We start from the raw sequence: 16691 nt of genomic DNA, 5'->3' as shown, positions 1-16691 counted from the left end.
TCTAAAGTATTACCTCAGTGCTGAGGGAACAGCTCCAGTGTGGTCTCCTTCCAAAAGCTACTGATGCTAAGCGATGCTGGACAATCAGTTTTACTCCTTCCTGCTAATTCCTCCCCAGATCCCCGGAGGTCTGCTAACAGGACCAGTGCAAGTCCACATCCAACAGAGGGGTTAGCCAGGGCAGCCCTCCACTAACCATGTCTTGCCACCCGCAAAGCCCATTCTACCCTGCTGCCCTAAGAGTTTTAATCTTTTTTTTTTTTTTTTTTTTGGTTTTTCGGGACAGGGTTTCTCTGTGTAGCCCTGGCTGTCCTGGAACTCACTCTGTAGACCAGGCTAGCCTCGAACTAACGAACTCAGAAATTCGCCTGCCTCTGCCTCCCAAGTGCTGGGATTAAAGGCGTGCGCCACCACTGCCCGGCTAAGAGTTTTAATCTCAAGGTTAGTAAAAAAAAAAAAAGGTAGTGTTGTTCTGAACACCCACAGGCAGCATCAAGCCTTATACTTGTACTGAGCCTTATAACAATAACAGGGAAGACCTTTCTGGGGAACTGTCACCCAGCCCAGGCAGTACTCCTTGGACCTGCTTGTCCTTTCCAGGGGCTTTCCAGGGCCAGACCATCAATGTGGTCTTATGAAAGCATTTTTAAACCTCAAATAGTTGGATTTTTTTCCCTCCTAGTTCTAGTCTAGAATTTCCCATCCCAGTGCCCATGGCCTCCCCCTTCCCTCAAATACCAGTCAAGGATACAATGTGTCTCTCACTCTGGCTCAGACACAGAACTCGGTGGAGGGTGTCACCTGTGTGGAGCCAGTGATGCAACAGTGGGCCATTGGCAACATGGTCAGACAAATGAGGCGTGGGGAGGAAAGCAGGGGTGTTGTGGGGCAGGATGGCCACCTCCAGCCCATTTTTGGTCTTCTCCAGAACCTTCACATCCACCAACTGCACAGAATCAGAAAAGGAAAAATTAGCACCCTTTCTGAGCAAAGAGCTCAGAGGTACTGGATCCCAGTATCCAGGCCACCAGGAGGCTAACACCAAAGGCACGTGCCTCTAGACCCCACATCTCCACCCACACCCCACACCAGGACTCCTCTGAATTCCCCTTGCCAGATCCTCTGCTGATTCCTGGAGGAAAAAGGCACTGCAGGCTGGCCTTAGCAAAAGAGGAGACTGGCAAGGCCGTGCCATACTACTTTTCTCTCACGACAGCTTCCATTTGCTAAGGCGGGCAGGAAAGAGGGCCCAGAATCTCAGAGCCACCCCTCTGTTCTTCCGAGGGTTCTAGTACTTCTCCAGCGCCACGATCACCTGTCCAGGTACCTGCCCAATGTTCACGGCTCTTCCTTTCTTCTGACTCTCCTCAACACGCTCATCCTTTGGCTCTGAATCACTCAACAGTTTGAAGGACAGGAGCATCCTCTCTTTGGAAGGCTCACAGCTCAGCACTGCCACCTTTACCACCTGGTGAGAAATCATGTGTGTGTGGCATTGTCTGCAGCAGCAGGCCTTCAGAACCTGGAGCAAAGTATGCTCCATGAGCTCTGCAGAAACCTGGGAGATCCACTAAGATCTTAGATCAGATCAAAGGCAGGAAAAAGATGACGGATACAGAGACTGGTTATAAGCCTAATGTTTTAAGAAGCTCTTTTTAAGAGAAACACAAACTCACTAGACCAACACTATGTCTCTGGTGTGGGCCTCCGTCCACTGGATTCCAGGGAGTACTTCTAGGTTAGCACCCACCCTCTTTTAACTGGCTCGGGCCCACTTTATCTGTGCTCCCTCCTCTTTCTCTTAAAAGTAGCTAGATGCTTACTGTTTCTTTAAACCTGTGACCATAGAGTCACTAAGGGTAGGAGGCCTGCACAGGGAAGGGTTACCTGGCCAGTGTAAAAAACCTTCTCTGGGTCAGGGATATGCTGGGCACTGAGCTCATGCTTGGGCACTAGACCCTGTACACCATTGTAGAACTTTACAATGCAGCCATAGTCCTTGACCCTTATGATAACACCATGCGTCTGTAGGCCAGGCTTGGCATCCTCATAGCAGGTAATGGCAGGTAGTTTGGATGTGATAAGGGTTTTCTTCAGGGTCATTATTAGCTTCTTGGCTTCAGGTTCACAGAGCAAAACCTGGGGGAGAAGATAGAGGTTATCAACTAGTCATTTGTTACCAAGACAGTCACTGACTGGTCTACGAACCCAAAGGCCCATGGGTCATTCTCCAAAGACCAACTACCTTTTTCCTCGAATAATCACAGCTGTAAACCTTTTGTGTCCTGCAGGATGGCCATCTAAAGCCCAGAAATCTCTCTCATTCTCTTCAATGACACCTAGCCTGGAGTTTCAGAAACTTACAGTAGCACACCTCATGTCTAGTGGGTCACCTTGTTACTGTGTTAGTGCCATTTGTTAGTTATAATCTAAGGCTGAACAATCCAATTACCTGTTTTTAATTCCTCAACCTCACTACACAAAAACTTGCATCAATGTGAAATTATGGGCCTTTATCGATCAATAATACTGAACGCAAACGTAAGAAGACCCAGCTCTAGTCAGTGGTATGTTTAAGTGAAAGATCATGCTTACCACACAAGAGGCACTGAGTTCAACCATCAGTACCAGGAAAAAAACAGAACCAGGGACTCCCACTGCCTCTGTCCAGGCCCTGTGCTGGGTCCTTTGTATAGTAACACTCTTTATAAAAGATTCTCGGGGATTCAAGTATTTATTGGAAACCTCTCATGGTTTTGTGGCATAATCTGGGCCACTGTGTTTTGTTCTGTTTTTTTAACTAAGTTAATTTATTGTGTGTGTCAAAGGGCATGCATGTACCATGGTACTTGTGTTTGTATGTGGGAGTAGGGAGCATGGACATGCCATGTATGTGCATGTATGTTTGTGGAGTGGGGGAGGTATGCAGGTACCATGATGTATGTGTGCATAGGTCAGAGGGTGGTTCTCTTCCTTCACTATGAGGGACCTGGGAACCCGACTTAGGCTGCAGCAAGCTCCTTTACCACTGAGCTACCTCCCAGTGTCTGGGATACATTTTAAATAAGGCTTTGCTTGGTATACGTTTTATACACAATAATGGGTTTTGCTACAACATTTCATAGCTATTTCTGAGTCTGACATATCCCCTGCTCTTCTACAACTTCCTAACCTTGTCCATCATTTCTAGTTTAAGCTCCACCTTGGTCCAGAAGGTATTACTAGCACATGAGGCTAAATCTGAGAGCTGGTACTGCCATGTACTAGCTGAGGGGCTCTACAGATACTTGGCTTTTTCTTATCCTCGGAAATAGGAACAATCTAGTTACTTCATAGAGAGATTCTATGACACAGAACATATAGTGTGTGGTAGTGGCTACTGACATGATTCTGTAGCTGAGTCCACCCCTTCCCTTTTGACCTCTGAGCTCTGACTATAGCATAAAGCCTGTACCAAACCATGTGATAAAAGGTCACATACCTAGCCTGCTCATTTTTCCTATATGGATATTTTAACTTAACTTTACTACACAAGCCAAGTCTCAGTCTTCTCTTCCCAATGCTAGGTAAAGTACTAAATACTCGGCAGAGGTTACACACTCATTTTACAGAAAAAGGTTAGGAACTTCAGCCAGAACCCCTCTCTCCCCAAAACCCCAACATGGACTCACCCTGCACATGACCTCATCCCCTGTGCTGTACTTCTTCTCTGGGTTCTTCATCATGATGTCAGCCAGGTGCATGGAGGGTACCAGGCCTTTTATTTGTTCACCCACCTTCACCAGTATCCCAAATGGCTTTATGGCCAGCACTGTGCCCTACAGAGTCCAAAGAAAAGACATCATGATACCGCAAGAACAATATTTTCTCTTACTAGAGTTTTCCAGTCTGTTTCCGTGCCCACTTCCGTGATCTCACAAGGGTAAGCCACTCCGTGCCACCAACCCAGACTTAGCCAGGCCTAAGCATGTACTCCCTGTCCTCTGTGAAGGAACACTCTAGAAGAGATTATAACTCTCAAGGCATGAACTCCACCTAAGAAGGAACTGCTCAATTACTGCTCCATGCAGGAGGAGCAGTAACTGGACCTGTTTCTGACTTACAGCACACAACTAACTTTCAATTTGCTCTAACAGCTGCCACCAAATCCCAAACCCCACTTGTGACCCACTGTCTCCATTGGTTGAGGTTAGGAAGATTCTACTTTAAAATTTAAGTCACTCAAGGGAAGAGCAGAGATGTCAGTTTTTAGACAGCAGGTACATGTCTTCACATGAACTAAGAAGAGAACTAGTGAGTGGACAGTTAACATGTAAATAAGAATACCTGACAGTGGAGAAGGACCCATGGACTGCTTCAGTTCTTACCTTTACTACTGTCCCTATTTTGATGTCATGATATCTAAGAAATGGAGCTGTAATAATTGATCTAGAACAAAAGAAAAATACATGATTACAAAGTCTAAGGAAGGAGTTGCCTAAAACTTAGGAACTTTATAATCATGCCACCAAGAAAGGATACCCTCATCCAGCAAGGCCAGGGAAAGTAGAAACACATATAAACATTTATTCTGACACTTACTTCCGCAGAGAAAGCAAGGCCAGCTCATCCATTTGGCTGTAGTCAATGATTCTACACTTGTGAGTGCTCCCTGGCTTGAAGGCCTCAGCATTGAATGCTTTCTTAGAATTGGAGAGGTGGCTGAGCTACGGAATACAAAATGAGTGAAGAGAAGTCAGAAACATAGCTCTGCACAGAGTTCGAAACACACTGAGATGATAATACACTCATCATCTACTATAAAAATAGAACTTTGAGAGATGGAGAGATAGCTCAGTGGTTAAAAGCACTGGCTGCACTTTTAGATGACCCAGGTTTAATCCCCAGCATGTAACAAAAAGGCTTTGCTGAGCTTTGGTCTGGATCCTATTTCCTTCCTATCCTTTCTCCCCACTGGCCAGGTATTACACATGGCATGTAGCTGCTAAGCATTCGGAAACAACAAACAGGCATTGTTCTGACTTTGTGGACAGCCTTTCACACTGGAGGCTATCTAAGAACAAGGGATGAAGGACGTAGAAAAGAACCCATCTTCCCTAAAGTCCTTCCTTCCAGTGATGAAATCCTTGACCAAAGAAGCCTCCTTACCCGGGCATAGGCCAGTACCCCATCCTTCAGCCTGAAGATGGCCCCAGCCTTCTTGAAAAAACCCTGAACAGGAACATTATCCAGCACAGCCCCTAGCTGCTGGTAAGAGATTCGGGTGAGTGGACGGCCAGGATGCAGGAAGATGGGACGCAGGCTCAGCCGCACAACTCTGGTGCGAGGATGAACGCAGAGGATGCAGGCTTTTACCTGGACAAAACAGCAGAACGAGCAGATGAGCAGGCAGTGTCCATGTAATACAGAGAGCAGGCCCTCTAAGGGGTCTGACGATCCATGCTAACCAGGTTAGTACTGAAATCTTCAAAAACCACCAATGTCAGCCATGTAATAAAGCTGTGTAGAAAAGTCAAACAAACGTTCCAGAGGGACTGACTAAGTATTTGTCAAGTCAAACGAATGTTCCAGGGGGACTGTCTAAGTATTCGTCAAAACCTTGAAAATCCATCTGACCAACAAGGTTAAAACACAAAGATTGTGTCAGCTCTTCACGCAAATAGGACCACCATAAAACAGCACTAGAAAGTTCACTATGACATTAACAGTATTGGCCCAAATCAGGAGGAAAATTTTTCTCTGTAAGATACATAAGTATGTACGTATATATGTATGTGTGTGTGTATATGTATGTATGTATGTATTATTATTATTAAAGTGAAATGGAATGATTTAAGAATTTAAAAATTCTAAATAACATACATTTTAAAGTACTCATTTCATTGTAAAAATTTTTAACATTTCGGTATCTATAGAAAACCCCCCAGGGTTACTTACTACTAAATGCAACTCTAAAAGCAGTGTATTAATCAAGCAGATTTTTATTTGGGTATTTTTTAAACATCAGATCTAAGCTGGGTGAGGTAGCTTATGCCTGTAATGCCAACATTCTAGGTGAAGAAACAGGAGGGTCAGAAACCCAAGGACATACTTGGCTACAACAGACAAACAGAGCCAGCAGTGTGGTTCAGTGGCTATCACTGGGTAAAGGCAACGTGGTCCAGCGGATGCAGTGGGGAACAGCATCTGTCTCCAAGGCTGACAACCTGCTGAACCCCAAGACCTGCATGGTGGAAAAAGAGCTGAGTCCCACCAAGCTGTCCTCGGACCTCTACACACGTGCTGTGCACACTTACTTTTCTTCCCCAACAAACAAGCAAAATGCAATAAAAAAAAAATCTATAGGACATACAGAATCACATGGAAAAAAAGGGAGGAGTAAGTCTGGAGAGTTGGTTCATCTGTTAAGAATGTGTACTGCGTTTGCAAAGGACCCAAGATCAGTTCCGAGTTCATAAGCGCCTGTAACTCCGTTTTAGACAACCCAACCCACACACGTAATTAAAAACAAATTGTTTTTTAAAATGGAATATTTGAGTGGTGAGTCCTGAAAACCCACAAGGGCTTCAACCATGCTGGGTAAGCACTCTAACATGAGTTAGACGCAGCCTTCAGACCTCTTCTCTCAGGATCAGGGATGAGGAGTCTATGAGGTGTTAGAGGGTTGAGGGAGGTGGTGTGTGTGTGTGTGTGTGTGTGTGTGTGTGTGTGTGTGTGTTTTCTGACTGTCCTGGACTTGACCAGGCTGAGACCTCTAACCTGAGCTATCATCCTGCTTCTGTCTCCTGAGTGCTGCATGAGGCACTGATCCTGGCCTCACAAGCTGTTTTAAACCACATTTTTCTACTTGAAAAAAATTGTGTTCTCCTGTTCATGCTTTAAAGTAAAAGCCAAAAGCTGCCTTCTGTGGCTGTTCCTTCTCTCATCTCAGTCCAGCCACTGGCCATTTCTTGCACCTTCCAAAGCACCTTTCAGCATTACCCTTATCTCACTATGAACCATACACATGCAGTCCTTGGACCTCCCCTGACTAGACACCGACAGCTGACCAAGACACAGCTAGGAACCTTGAAAAGCTAGCTGGAACGTCTCTTACTGTTTGCTTTGGAGAATAAGATCCCATCTTCTTGGGTTCCAGATGCATGAAGTCAACCAGGCCCGTGAAGAACGTCAGGAAATTTAGCTGGAGTCCAAACTGAGTTACCTAGAAGTAAGCATAACAAGTTATCTAAAGAATTCTATGGAGAGGCCTGGAATGTGAGAGACAGTTCATAGCAAATATTAGATCCCACAACTACCACAACTATGCACGTCTCCTCCCATAGCCACCTTATCAATAGGAATCATTTAATCTTATTAGAAAGCAGAGTCTTTGAGGGATAGAAAGACCAACCATGACCAGGGTCAGGGTGGGAGCACAGTTCTTTAATTTCATCATTCTGAAGGCTGAGGCAGGTACATCTTGGAGGTCAAGGCCAGGAGATTCTACATAGAGAATTCTAGGACAGTCAGGACCACACAAAGGAGACCTTACCTCAAAAACTAAAGGAAGAAAAAGAAAGAACAGACCATGACTATAAAGCATATCCCGAGATGCTGAGACAAAAGGATCAAGACTCTGAGGCTAGCTTGATCTACGCAGTGAGCTCCTGTGTCAAACATACAAATTACACACAAATAACAACACATGCTCATTCATAGTATTAGTATAGATAAGCACATTAGTAACCTTAGCTTTCCGAAGTCTGCTTGCCACCAAGCCTGACAACCTCAGTTCGATCCTTGGGAGCTTTATGACTGAAGAAGAAAACTGAATCCCACAAACTGGCCTCTGATTTCCACATGGGCATCATGGTATGTGTGCTTACACACACTCTCTCAATGGAATTTTTAAAAATTTTATTTTAGATTAACTTAGTTTATGTGTCTGAGTGGTCTGACTGTAGTGTATGCATATGTGCATGTCTGGTGCCCGTGGAGATCAGGAAAGGAGGTCAGATCCTCTGGAAGTAGAGCTACAGATAGCTGTAAGGAATCATGTGGGTGCTAGGAACTGAACCCAGGTCATTTGAAATAGCAACAAGCATTCTTAACTGCTGAGGCAACTCTCTAGCCCCATAAATATAATTTTTTAAAAAAATTTAACTGTATTTAAAAAAAAAGAAATTTGGTATAATAGAAGCTTATCTAGGGCATAATAACACACTCCTTTTATCTCAGCACTTGGAAGAGAAAGGCAGAAAGATCTGAGATTGAGGCCAGCCTGGTGTCTAAATAGTAAGTTCCAGGCCTGCCAAAGCTCCATGATCTTAAATAAATAAAAAAATAACTTTGTCCCAAGTACTGTCATATCAACAACGGAAACATTCCAATTGCTCAATGAACAGAAAGATATCCTCACGGACAGTAGCTTTCTAAGTATGCATATTAATATGTTGTTAAAAATTACATTTTACAGGAATTACATAGGTCAGTGGTCAAGAGTGTGCACCACTCTTCCACGGACCAGAGGGTGGTTTCCAGAAGCCACATCGGACAGCTCTCAACCACCTGTAACTTGAGCTCTGGGAAAATCCAGTGGCTCCACTCTCTACAAGCACTGTACAAACACACGCATACTCACACCCCAAACACTTAATTGCAAATAAAATAAATAGCTTCATTTGTTTGTTTGTTTGTTTGTTTGTTTTTGAGATAGGGTTTCTCTGTGTAGCCCTGGCTGTCCTGGAATTCACTCTATAGACCAGGCTGGCCTCAAACTCAGAAATCTGCCTGCCTCTGCCTCCCAAGCTCTGGGATTATTTATTTATTTAACCACCTGTCAAATAAATCTTTTTTTTCTTTCTTTCTTTCAGAACAGAAAGAATGAGCGGCTTACCTTCTGCACCTGAGCTCTGACCACCAGCCCTGGCAGTAAGGTATTCAGGTTCCAGCTTTGCTCCTCAGTTGCAAAGGCAGAAGAGACGTCTGAGTGCTCTATAGAGAGACGCACAACTGCTCCGTTGCTTTTCACCTCTTCAATCAGACAGGTCAGGTACTGGCCGACTTTGAACTTAGCACCTGCAAACCCAGCCCAGCAACCAAGAGGAAATTATACTTTCATGAGAAGGGTCCTTAACCAAGCAAATGTGGACAGAACCACAGCCCACTCACCCAATGAGCATCTAACACTCATACACCAGGACAATGTTAACCTAACTGATCAACTATCTCAAAAAATGTAAACAAATAAGCCAGCAGTGCCAGTCATAGGTGGTTCTAGGAGTCCAGGTTCAGTAAAATGTCTGAAATGAAAACTGAGCCAGACCATACAGAGACTTGCTCACTCTCTGGCCCTTCATGTATCTTCTTTCCTGTCAGCTGGCATTACCTACTGATGTCCCCAAAACCAACCGGCCTTCAGGGTCCCCACTCTGTCTTGCTAGTAATCAAAGGGGTACTGAAATATACTCATTTACATATAATCCCATATGCTAGAGCTTGCTCTCACCCACCAGCCACACTCTGCTCAACCTCACCTTTGTTCTTCTGTCGAATGTATTCTTGTGCCTTCTGAAGTGACAGAAAAGCTCTGGTCCCACCAACACCAATGTCCACTAGGTAGCCATGGTCTTCCAGACTTGACACTGTACCTGTTAGCAGCTGGGGGAAAAAACATTCCCAGAAGTTTCAGGAAAAGGTAAACACAGTATCCTCAAATTTCACTACCATACAAACGGGAACATTACAAATGTACTGATCACTGATCACGACATTCAACCCTGTAACCACAGCTCCCTACCAGAGGAAAGAGAAGACATCAGCTTTCTCATGGAGTTTAAAGGTTTTCTTTCTGGAAAGTGAGCGGTGCTATATACAGCTCAAGTATGAAGTGACACATAGATACTTCCATATTATACAAAGAACGATGGGTTCCTGGCTCCACAGAGTCAAGCCCTGAGTCAGGACTACCAGAAGAATCAAAACCGTCCTCTTAAGCTTCCATTCTCGTCCATTTCAAGACAAGCAGTGCAGCTCTGACATCAGCTGCTCTCTGCGAAGTCACTGGGATCTCAAATGGAGGAGAGAGGCTGCCTATTGCCTCCCACATTTGCTGTGAGAGCTGCATCAGACACAGTGGCTAAAAGCACAGTTATGGAGAGTGGTCCTACACTTGTCAACTTGCTACAGCATGCTTTACTTTTACTCTCTTTGTAATGAACTAAATCCTATTGAACTTCCAGGCCTTTCCCGAGCCCCACTGCTTCTAAGCAAAAACCTCAAGATCCATCTGACCTTCAATCACCAAACGCTTGAGTGCAGCTCCCTCTGTCATACCTAGTGGATTGGGAGGCTCTGGCCTGGAATAAATCCACTTCAATCTCCAGAGCTGGGCATTAAGGCAGCTGTGAAGCTGAGTGCTCTGGCTGCCCTTTGCTGCATTCCCTGACATTTCACACGGCAGGGCTCTGGACACACTTACTCTGTAGGAACTGGGGAGGGAGCAGCAGGAGGAACTCTTTCAATCTCCAAGCCCCCCATGGATGCTCCCTGCAGACACTTGACTATGATACTAAAGAAACAGACTTCTCCTTCCTCCTTCCACAGTAAGAAAATGAGGTTCGAGCCTTCAGTGTTCGCTAAGTACCCAGCAGAGCACTGCTCCAGGAAGAACAGCTACTAAGCCGAAAGAAAAGGCGGCTCAGACCACACCCGGGGCCCGACTCGCTCCTCCTCCCAGTGGCGTCCAGATACATACCATGCCAGGCCTCAAGGCCTCAGCACTCAGCACTTTGTTGACACGTTTGGGGTTCACAGAAAGCTTGACGCTCTTCTTGCCACTCTCTGTGACATCCAAGCTGCTCACCACACACCTCACCAACATTCCAGGTGAGAAGAGCTCAGGCAAGCGGAGTAGATCCTGAATAGCCGGAATGAGAGAGACCTGATGCATATGTTCCCTCTAAACCAAGAATCCACTGCTCAACTCAGTAACTTCTCATGCTCAAACCCCTAAAGAACCCAAAAGATAGATGGGGTAAACTTATTTGAGAGGGAGTGCCTATAGTTTGGTCAAAATTCTGAGTTTAGGCATACAGCCTTTAAATTATTCCATAAAACAGGTAGATGTCAATGACTGATAGTGTTGTCTGAATTTATTGTGTCCATTTCATCATTTGTTTAGCATCCTATGAAAGTCTTCCTCTCGATCTCCTTTACCTGCTAAAATACTAAGTTCCATAGCACTATCTCCATTCCCTAGTCCTCTTATACGACACTTACTTATTGGTACTGTGAACGGAATCCAAGGCCCCACACATGCTATATAAACACATCCTACAACCCTGAGTTAGGCCTGTCGCTCACCCATATCAACGGTTAATGGTTTTTGTTTCTATCCCACTGGCCCCTTCTGCTGCTTCTGACACCAACTCTGCAATTCAGCATTTACTCTAGACTCAGTCTTTCAGGCTCTTCCCATTCTAAACTGATCCCTGTAAGCAACTTCTTCAGGTGCTATATACTCATTCCCAACCAATAATCACCTGTGTCTGGATGTCTCAAGTGTACCTCAAATTCAACACAGCAGCCAAAGAATAACCGTCTCTCTCATGAAACCATACACAGTGGAAACCTTACAACTGGTCCCCAATATCTCTCTGCCTCATTACCCATGTCACATCATCAGGCAATGGCTTTACCTCCTTGATCCTTGATAAATCCTCCGCCATTGCTCTCCATCTCGCTCTTCCTATGCTAGCAACACTGCCTTCTCTGCTACAGCCTGACTTGCTTGATCTCCCTCCTTTCTGTACGTGGGAAGTGTTCATCCTGCAGAGCTCAGCTGCAACAGCCCTTCCTTACGCAGGTGTTCTAGGTTCCCTAGACTGAGTCAAAAATCCCTGTATTTTTAAAAAAAATATACCCTTGGGCCAGCACAATGGTCTAGCAGGTAAAGATGCTTGCTGAACAAGCCTGAGGATCTGTGTCGGCTCCCAGGAACCCACATGGTGGAGGGAGAGATCTGAATTTCACAAGTTGTCCACACATCCATATGAGCTCCACACAAAAAGTTGCACACCCACACAAAACAAATGGGAAAGATTGAAAAGATAGTGTTCTTGTGTCACAGGTATTTTCTTTTCCTAGCATCTGGCAAAGTGTCCAGTCTCCATCTCTTTGGTCTATTCTAACTCCTGAGCCAGCTTCATTCTGACAGCCCTTACCTCCAGAGGCTCTTCTTGTGCCACCTGCTCGTTCAGCTTCTGGGTGTAGGCGTCACAGATTTCAGTCACTTGCACAAATCCTTGGAGGCCATTGGGAAGACTGACCACCAGCTCCAGCTCATTCACCTCCTTCACACAACCCAAAATCCGCATCCCTTCACACAGGGACTAGAAAGAAAATATACACAGTAAGATAGACAGCCATGATGGGAGTTAGGGCACTGTGGCTTTCTGGTCCCAACACGGCTGCTAGAGGAATTTTATAAAGGAAAGGAGAACTTCTGCACGTGCATCTATCCAGACACATCAGCCATCTGGCAGGTGCCATGAAAGATCTTGATGGGAACAGCACACCAGGCTGGGCTGCTTGAGGAGGTTTCACCTTCTGCTGTATCCTAGCAACCCTCATTTAACACCTGGAAGATAGGAGAGTGAATACACAGGCCACCAAACCATGACACGGCTCCTTGAGATCTCAAACATGGGGAAAATGGGCTTTCTCTTGTCAGTACTATTTTTACATGAAATCTCTAGTTGTCTAAAGTGCCATCAAGTCAAACAAATTTTTAAAAATATCATTAGAAAACAAAGTATCTCTGCAGGCTGACGAATCTTTACTGTCAGAATAATTTGGCTGTTTTTCTACTTTAAAATGAACATATACTGGGGATGGGGGGGATAACAAAATATAAAAGTTTAAGAACCACAAAAACTGCCGAGCAGTGGTGGCGCACGCCTTTAATCCCAGCACTTGGGAGGCAGAGGCAGGCGGATTTCTGAGTTAGAGGCCAGCCTGGTCTACAGAGTGAGTTCCAGGACAGCCAGGGCTACACAGAGAAACCCTATCTTGAAAAACAAAAAACAAAAAACAAAAAAACAAAAAGAACCACAAAAAAACATTTATCTGAGATCATTTCATATCTACAAAATGAACGAGTGGAGGCCAGGTATGGTGGGCATACCTTTAATCCCAGTTCTCAAGAGGCTGAAACAGGAAGATCTTTTAGTTCAAGGCCAGTCTGGTCTACACAGTGAATTCTAGACTAGTCAAGGGCTACATAATAAAACCCTGTCTCCAAAAACAATCATAAATAAATAAATAAGCAAATAAAAAAATAAATTAATAGGACTAGAATTACTGCTAAAGTCATTGTCACTTCCAACATATTTTTAACCATTCCCATGATTTGCCTGTTTATTGAGACAGTCTTATGTATCTCAGACTAGTCTGGCACTCATGGATGACCTTAAGCTTCTGATCCTGCTAACACCAGCTCCTAAGTGACTGCAGGCATGTACCACCACTTCTGGTTTATGTGATATTGAGGCTCAAACTTGGGCAGAGGGTTGGAATAGGGGGAAAAGGAGACAGGGTGGCTACACACAGCAGGACACACCTGCAGTCCCTGTACTTGGAAGGTGGAGGTCCTCGGCTTCGTAGAGACCTAGGCAGCATAGGATCTTACCTCAAAAGCCCCAAACAGAAAAAAGACACCAGGCATTGGTTAGCAATCAAGGAAACAAAGCTCATTTCTCACAGTATGCATGAGTCTCCACAGACACACACAGGAAACAAATAATTGTAATTGTGTGTGTGTGTGTGTGTGTGTGTATAAAGAAGGAAGAAAAAGGGGAAAGAACACACACAAACTTAAGGAATATGTTAAGAGAAAAGCAAATGTTAACAAACCTCAAGACTAAGAATTTCAAACTTCTCTCTCATAGATTTGCTGGATTTTCTCTTTTCAATTTTCAATTTTTTTATTTTTGCTGGCCCTTTCTGGCTCTTTTTCCTTTTAATGGGACCTTCTTCTGTGGAAATCTAAAGAGGGAAAAAGATCCATAAAGATGCAAAGGATGAAAAGCTGAAATCTTAGCCATTACCACACATTTAGGGTCATGTTATCTCACCCTGCTAGTTTAAACTCTCCCAAGCCACTCCCCCATTCTTTTCATGTCTGCTACACTCCCGAGCCTAGCATCCAGGCACCAGTGTTCCCCTTGCCCATGATGTGAGGCGCCTCCTTCATCTTCCCAATGTAAAATGCCAAAGCTTTGTGGTTTCAACTAAATATATTACTTCCCTGAACTTCAGTTCCTCCGCATGGAACCATGACTTCTACTCTAAAATATCCATGGAGAGATTCTGTAATACTAAGGCCACACACCTAAGTGGCAGTTTCCTTCTCTCTAGCATCTAGACCACAAACTAATCTATGAGAATGTGTTTCAGTGAACTCTGTCTACTAGGAGTCCCTTTAAAGAAACACACAATGATTAGGGCTCGAGCAATGGCGCTCAGGAGTAAAGTACTTGCTGAACTTCAATCCCCAGCCCCCAAAACAAAGCAAAATTAGTATTTAGTACTCTTTTTCCCCATCCTTAATCAAGTGGCACAGACTCCCTAAGGACAAATTACAATAGCACTTCAACATCAAATACTCAATCTCATGCTTCAAAATTAGCCTGAGGTGGACGAGCCTCTTTAACAAGTCCAATTTCCAGAAGTGACATCAAAGAGAAATAAACTGGAAAATAACTGCTTCGAACCAGCCTCAGTCTTCCCAAAGATGCTACAAAGATGTTTCTGGTCTTGGCAAAGCAGCATACCACTTACATCAAATAAGTTGTCTTGTTCAACCACCTGCTGGGAAGACTTCTCCGATTTGTGGGTTTTCCCGGTACCCCCTCGGGGGAAGCTTTCTTCCAGGTCTGCCATGTTTGAGCCTCCTGTGGAGGAGATATCTTTCCTGATGGAAAGATAATGGTGAGCTGTAGCACTGATGGCAGGCTTCATAAAACACATGATCAATAGGCAAGAGAACCTTCTAGCAATGAACAAGATCCAAGAGTGTGATTAAACAGTTGATGTGCTGCTGAGGGGCAGTGGCACACACCTTTAATCCCAGCACTAGGGTGGCAGAGGCCGATGGATCTGAGAGCAGCCCGGTCTATAAAGTGAGTTTCAAGACAGCCAGGGCTGCATAGAGAAACCCTCCCCGTCTCAAACCCCCTTCCCCCAAAAAAATATATGTCAGGCTCTTATTAATCTATTTTTTCATCTTTCCAACATTGTCTACCTCAAAATCACAAACTAAACACTGTGTATGATCTTCTGGGAAATGGATTCTATGTAGTAAATGTTCATTCAGTATTAATGACTGTAATTATGTCAGGTGTGTGTGCGTGTATATATATAAAAATCCTTACTGCCAAACATAAATTATTCAGAAAACAAAATGTAAGTAATTTTAAATACAAATCAGATTATAAAGCATAAACAAAAAAAGAAGTGGCAGGATTCAGTAAAGATGAAAGTTTCTTAAGAATGATGCTTTTGAGTTGTACATTAAATAAATATATAAATAAATATCCAGGTCTGGTGGCCCATGCCTTTAACTCCAGCACTTGGGAAGCAGAGGCAGGCCTATCTCTGTGAGTTCCAGACCAGCCAGGGCTACATAATGAGGCCCTGTCTCAAAAATAACTAATAATAATAGCAAATAGAAATATGATGGTAGACAATGTGAAAAAAAAAAACACAGAAACAAGGAAAAGCTTATTTCTCAAAATACATCAGCCATTTGCCTGTCAAACAATCCTTCAAAGGCTTTCTAAAAAGCTGAATTATTCAAATTAACTACAGGGGAAATAAAGCATAACAACTTACATCTTAGAAAACAATTTGGCTCTTTGGTGAAAGATACTTAATTTAAAAATTAATAGTTTGTGTTTACTTGGCACTTCAGAGCCTTGGGGAACGTGACAAAACAACGGTGAACAGCATTCTTCAGTCTACAGATTGGACAGAAGAAAAATGAGAGCAAGTAAAGTGAGTGTAAGGATTTAAACGACGCACATCAGGGAAACCATGAGAACCAGGACTAGGTATAAATGAAGACGCAAGGCAGCCCGGTTGGTTCTGGGATACCTAGGAAGAAAACTTTATTGACCCAGTGAGACTGTGAAAGAGGCGGCGACCGAGAGAAAATGTAAGGTTTGTTCTGTATGGGTGCATGCTTCATAGAAACAGTATAGCTCTCGAATTCTATTTTGTTGGGAAACCAACTCTTAATTCCCATTTTAAACCTGATGAGACTGAGGCACCAAACAGTCTGGCGATCACGTACAGAGAAGGCACTTAAGGTACCTGAAGTGGACATCCTGGCTTAAAGGAACTGCTAGCGCAGAGGGGATTGAGGGAGCGGACTTCCCATCCCAACCCAACTGTGCTTAGAGGGAAACCCGGAGTCCCAGGCCAGGAAGCCGAGGTGACAGGCATGAGGCCTCCTCCCTCCTCGCCGAAGCTTCCCGGTCATCAGTCCCACGGCTCCCACCGCTGCATACCTCACGGACCGCTTCCACGCAATCGCAAGCACAGAACAGGGAGCCGACAGCCCCACGCGACTCCTCCACGAGCGTAGGTAACACCAGGGCTACTTCCGTTATGACGTCGGGCCAGACGCCGGCTGAGACAGGAAGTAA

General features: G+C 44.4%; 1 protein-coding gene across 1 annotated transcript in view; it reads right to left on the bottom strand.

Moving 5' to 3' along the window:
* Positions 1 to 16638, bottom strand: part of Pdcd11 (programmed cell death 11) — a 40990-nt gene extending 24352 nt beyond the window's left edge. The window contains exons 1-15 of the mRNA XM_028774066.1: positions 16554 to 16638; positions 14824 to 14956; positions 13897 to 14028; positions 12207 to 12374; positions 10739 to 10900; positions 9519 to 9642; positions 8879 to 9060; positions 7097 to 7204; positions 5149 to 5355; positions 4582 to 4706; positions 4368 to 4428; positions 3672 to 3818; positions 1888 to 2139; positions 1328 to 1468; positions 752 to 946 (exon numbers count right to left, since the gene is read on the bottom strand). Coding sequence (XP_028629899.1) covers positions 752 to 946; positions 1328 to 1468; positions 1888 to 2139; positions 3672 to 3818; positions 4368 to 4428; positions 4582 to 4706; positions 5149 to 5355; positions 7097 to 7204; positions 8879 to 9060; positions 9519 to 9642; positions 10739 to 10900; positions 12207 to 12374; positions 13897 to 14028; positions 14824 to 14925 — 2106 coding nt within the window. The 5' untranslated portion in view covers positions 14926 to 14956; positions 16554 to 16638. The remainder of the gene's footprint in view (positions 1 to 751; positions 947 to 1327; positions 1469 to 1887; positions 2140 to 3671; positions 3819 to 4367; positions 4429 to 4581; positions 4707 to 5148; positions 5356 to 7096; positions 7205 to 8878; positions 9061 to 9518; positions 9643 to 10738; positions 10901 to 12206; positions 12375 to 13896; positions 14029 to 14823; positions 14957 to 16553) is intronic.
* Positions 16639 to 16691: the final 53 nt, after the last annotated feature.

This window comes from Grammomys surdaster, unplaced genomic scaffold (assembly GCF_004785775.1).
Source record: "Grammomys surdaster isolate TR1022 unplaced genomic scaffold, NIH_TR_1.0 66, whole genome shotgun sequence".
Taxonomy (NCBI): Eukaryota; Metazoa; Chordata; class Mammalia; order Rodentia; family Muridae; genus Grammomys; species Grammomys surdaster.
This window is presented reverse-complemented; position numbering and strand designations above follow the sequence as displayed.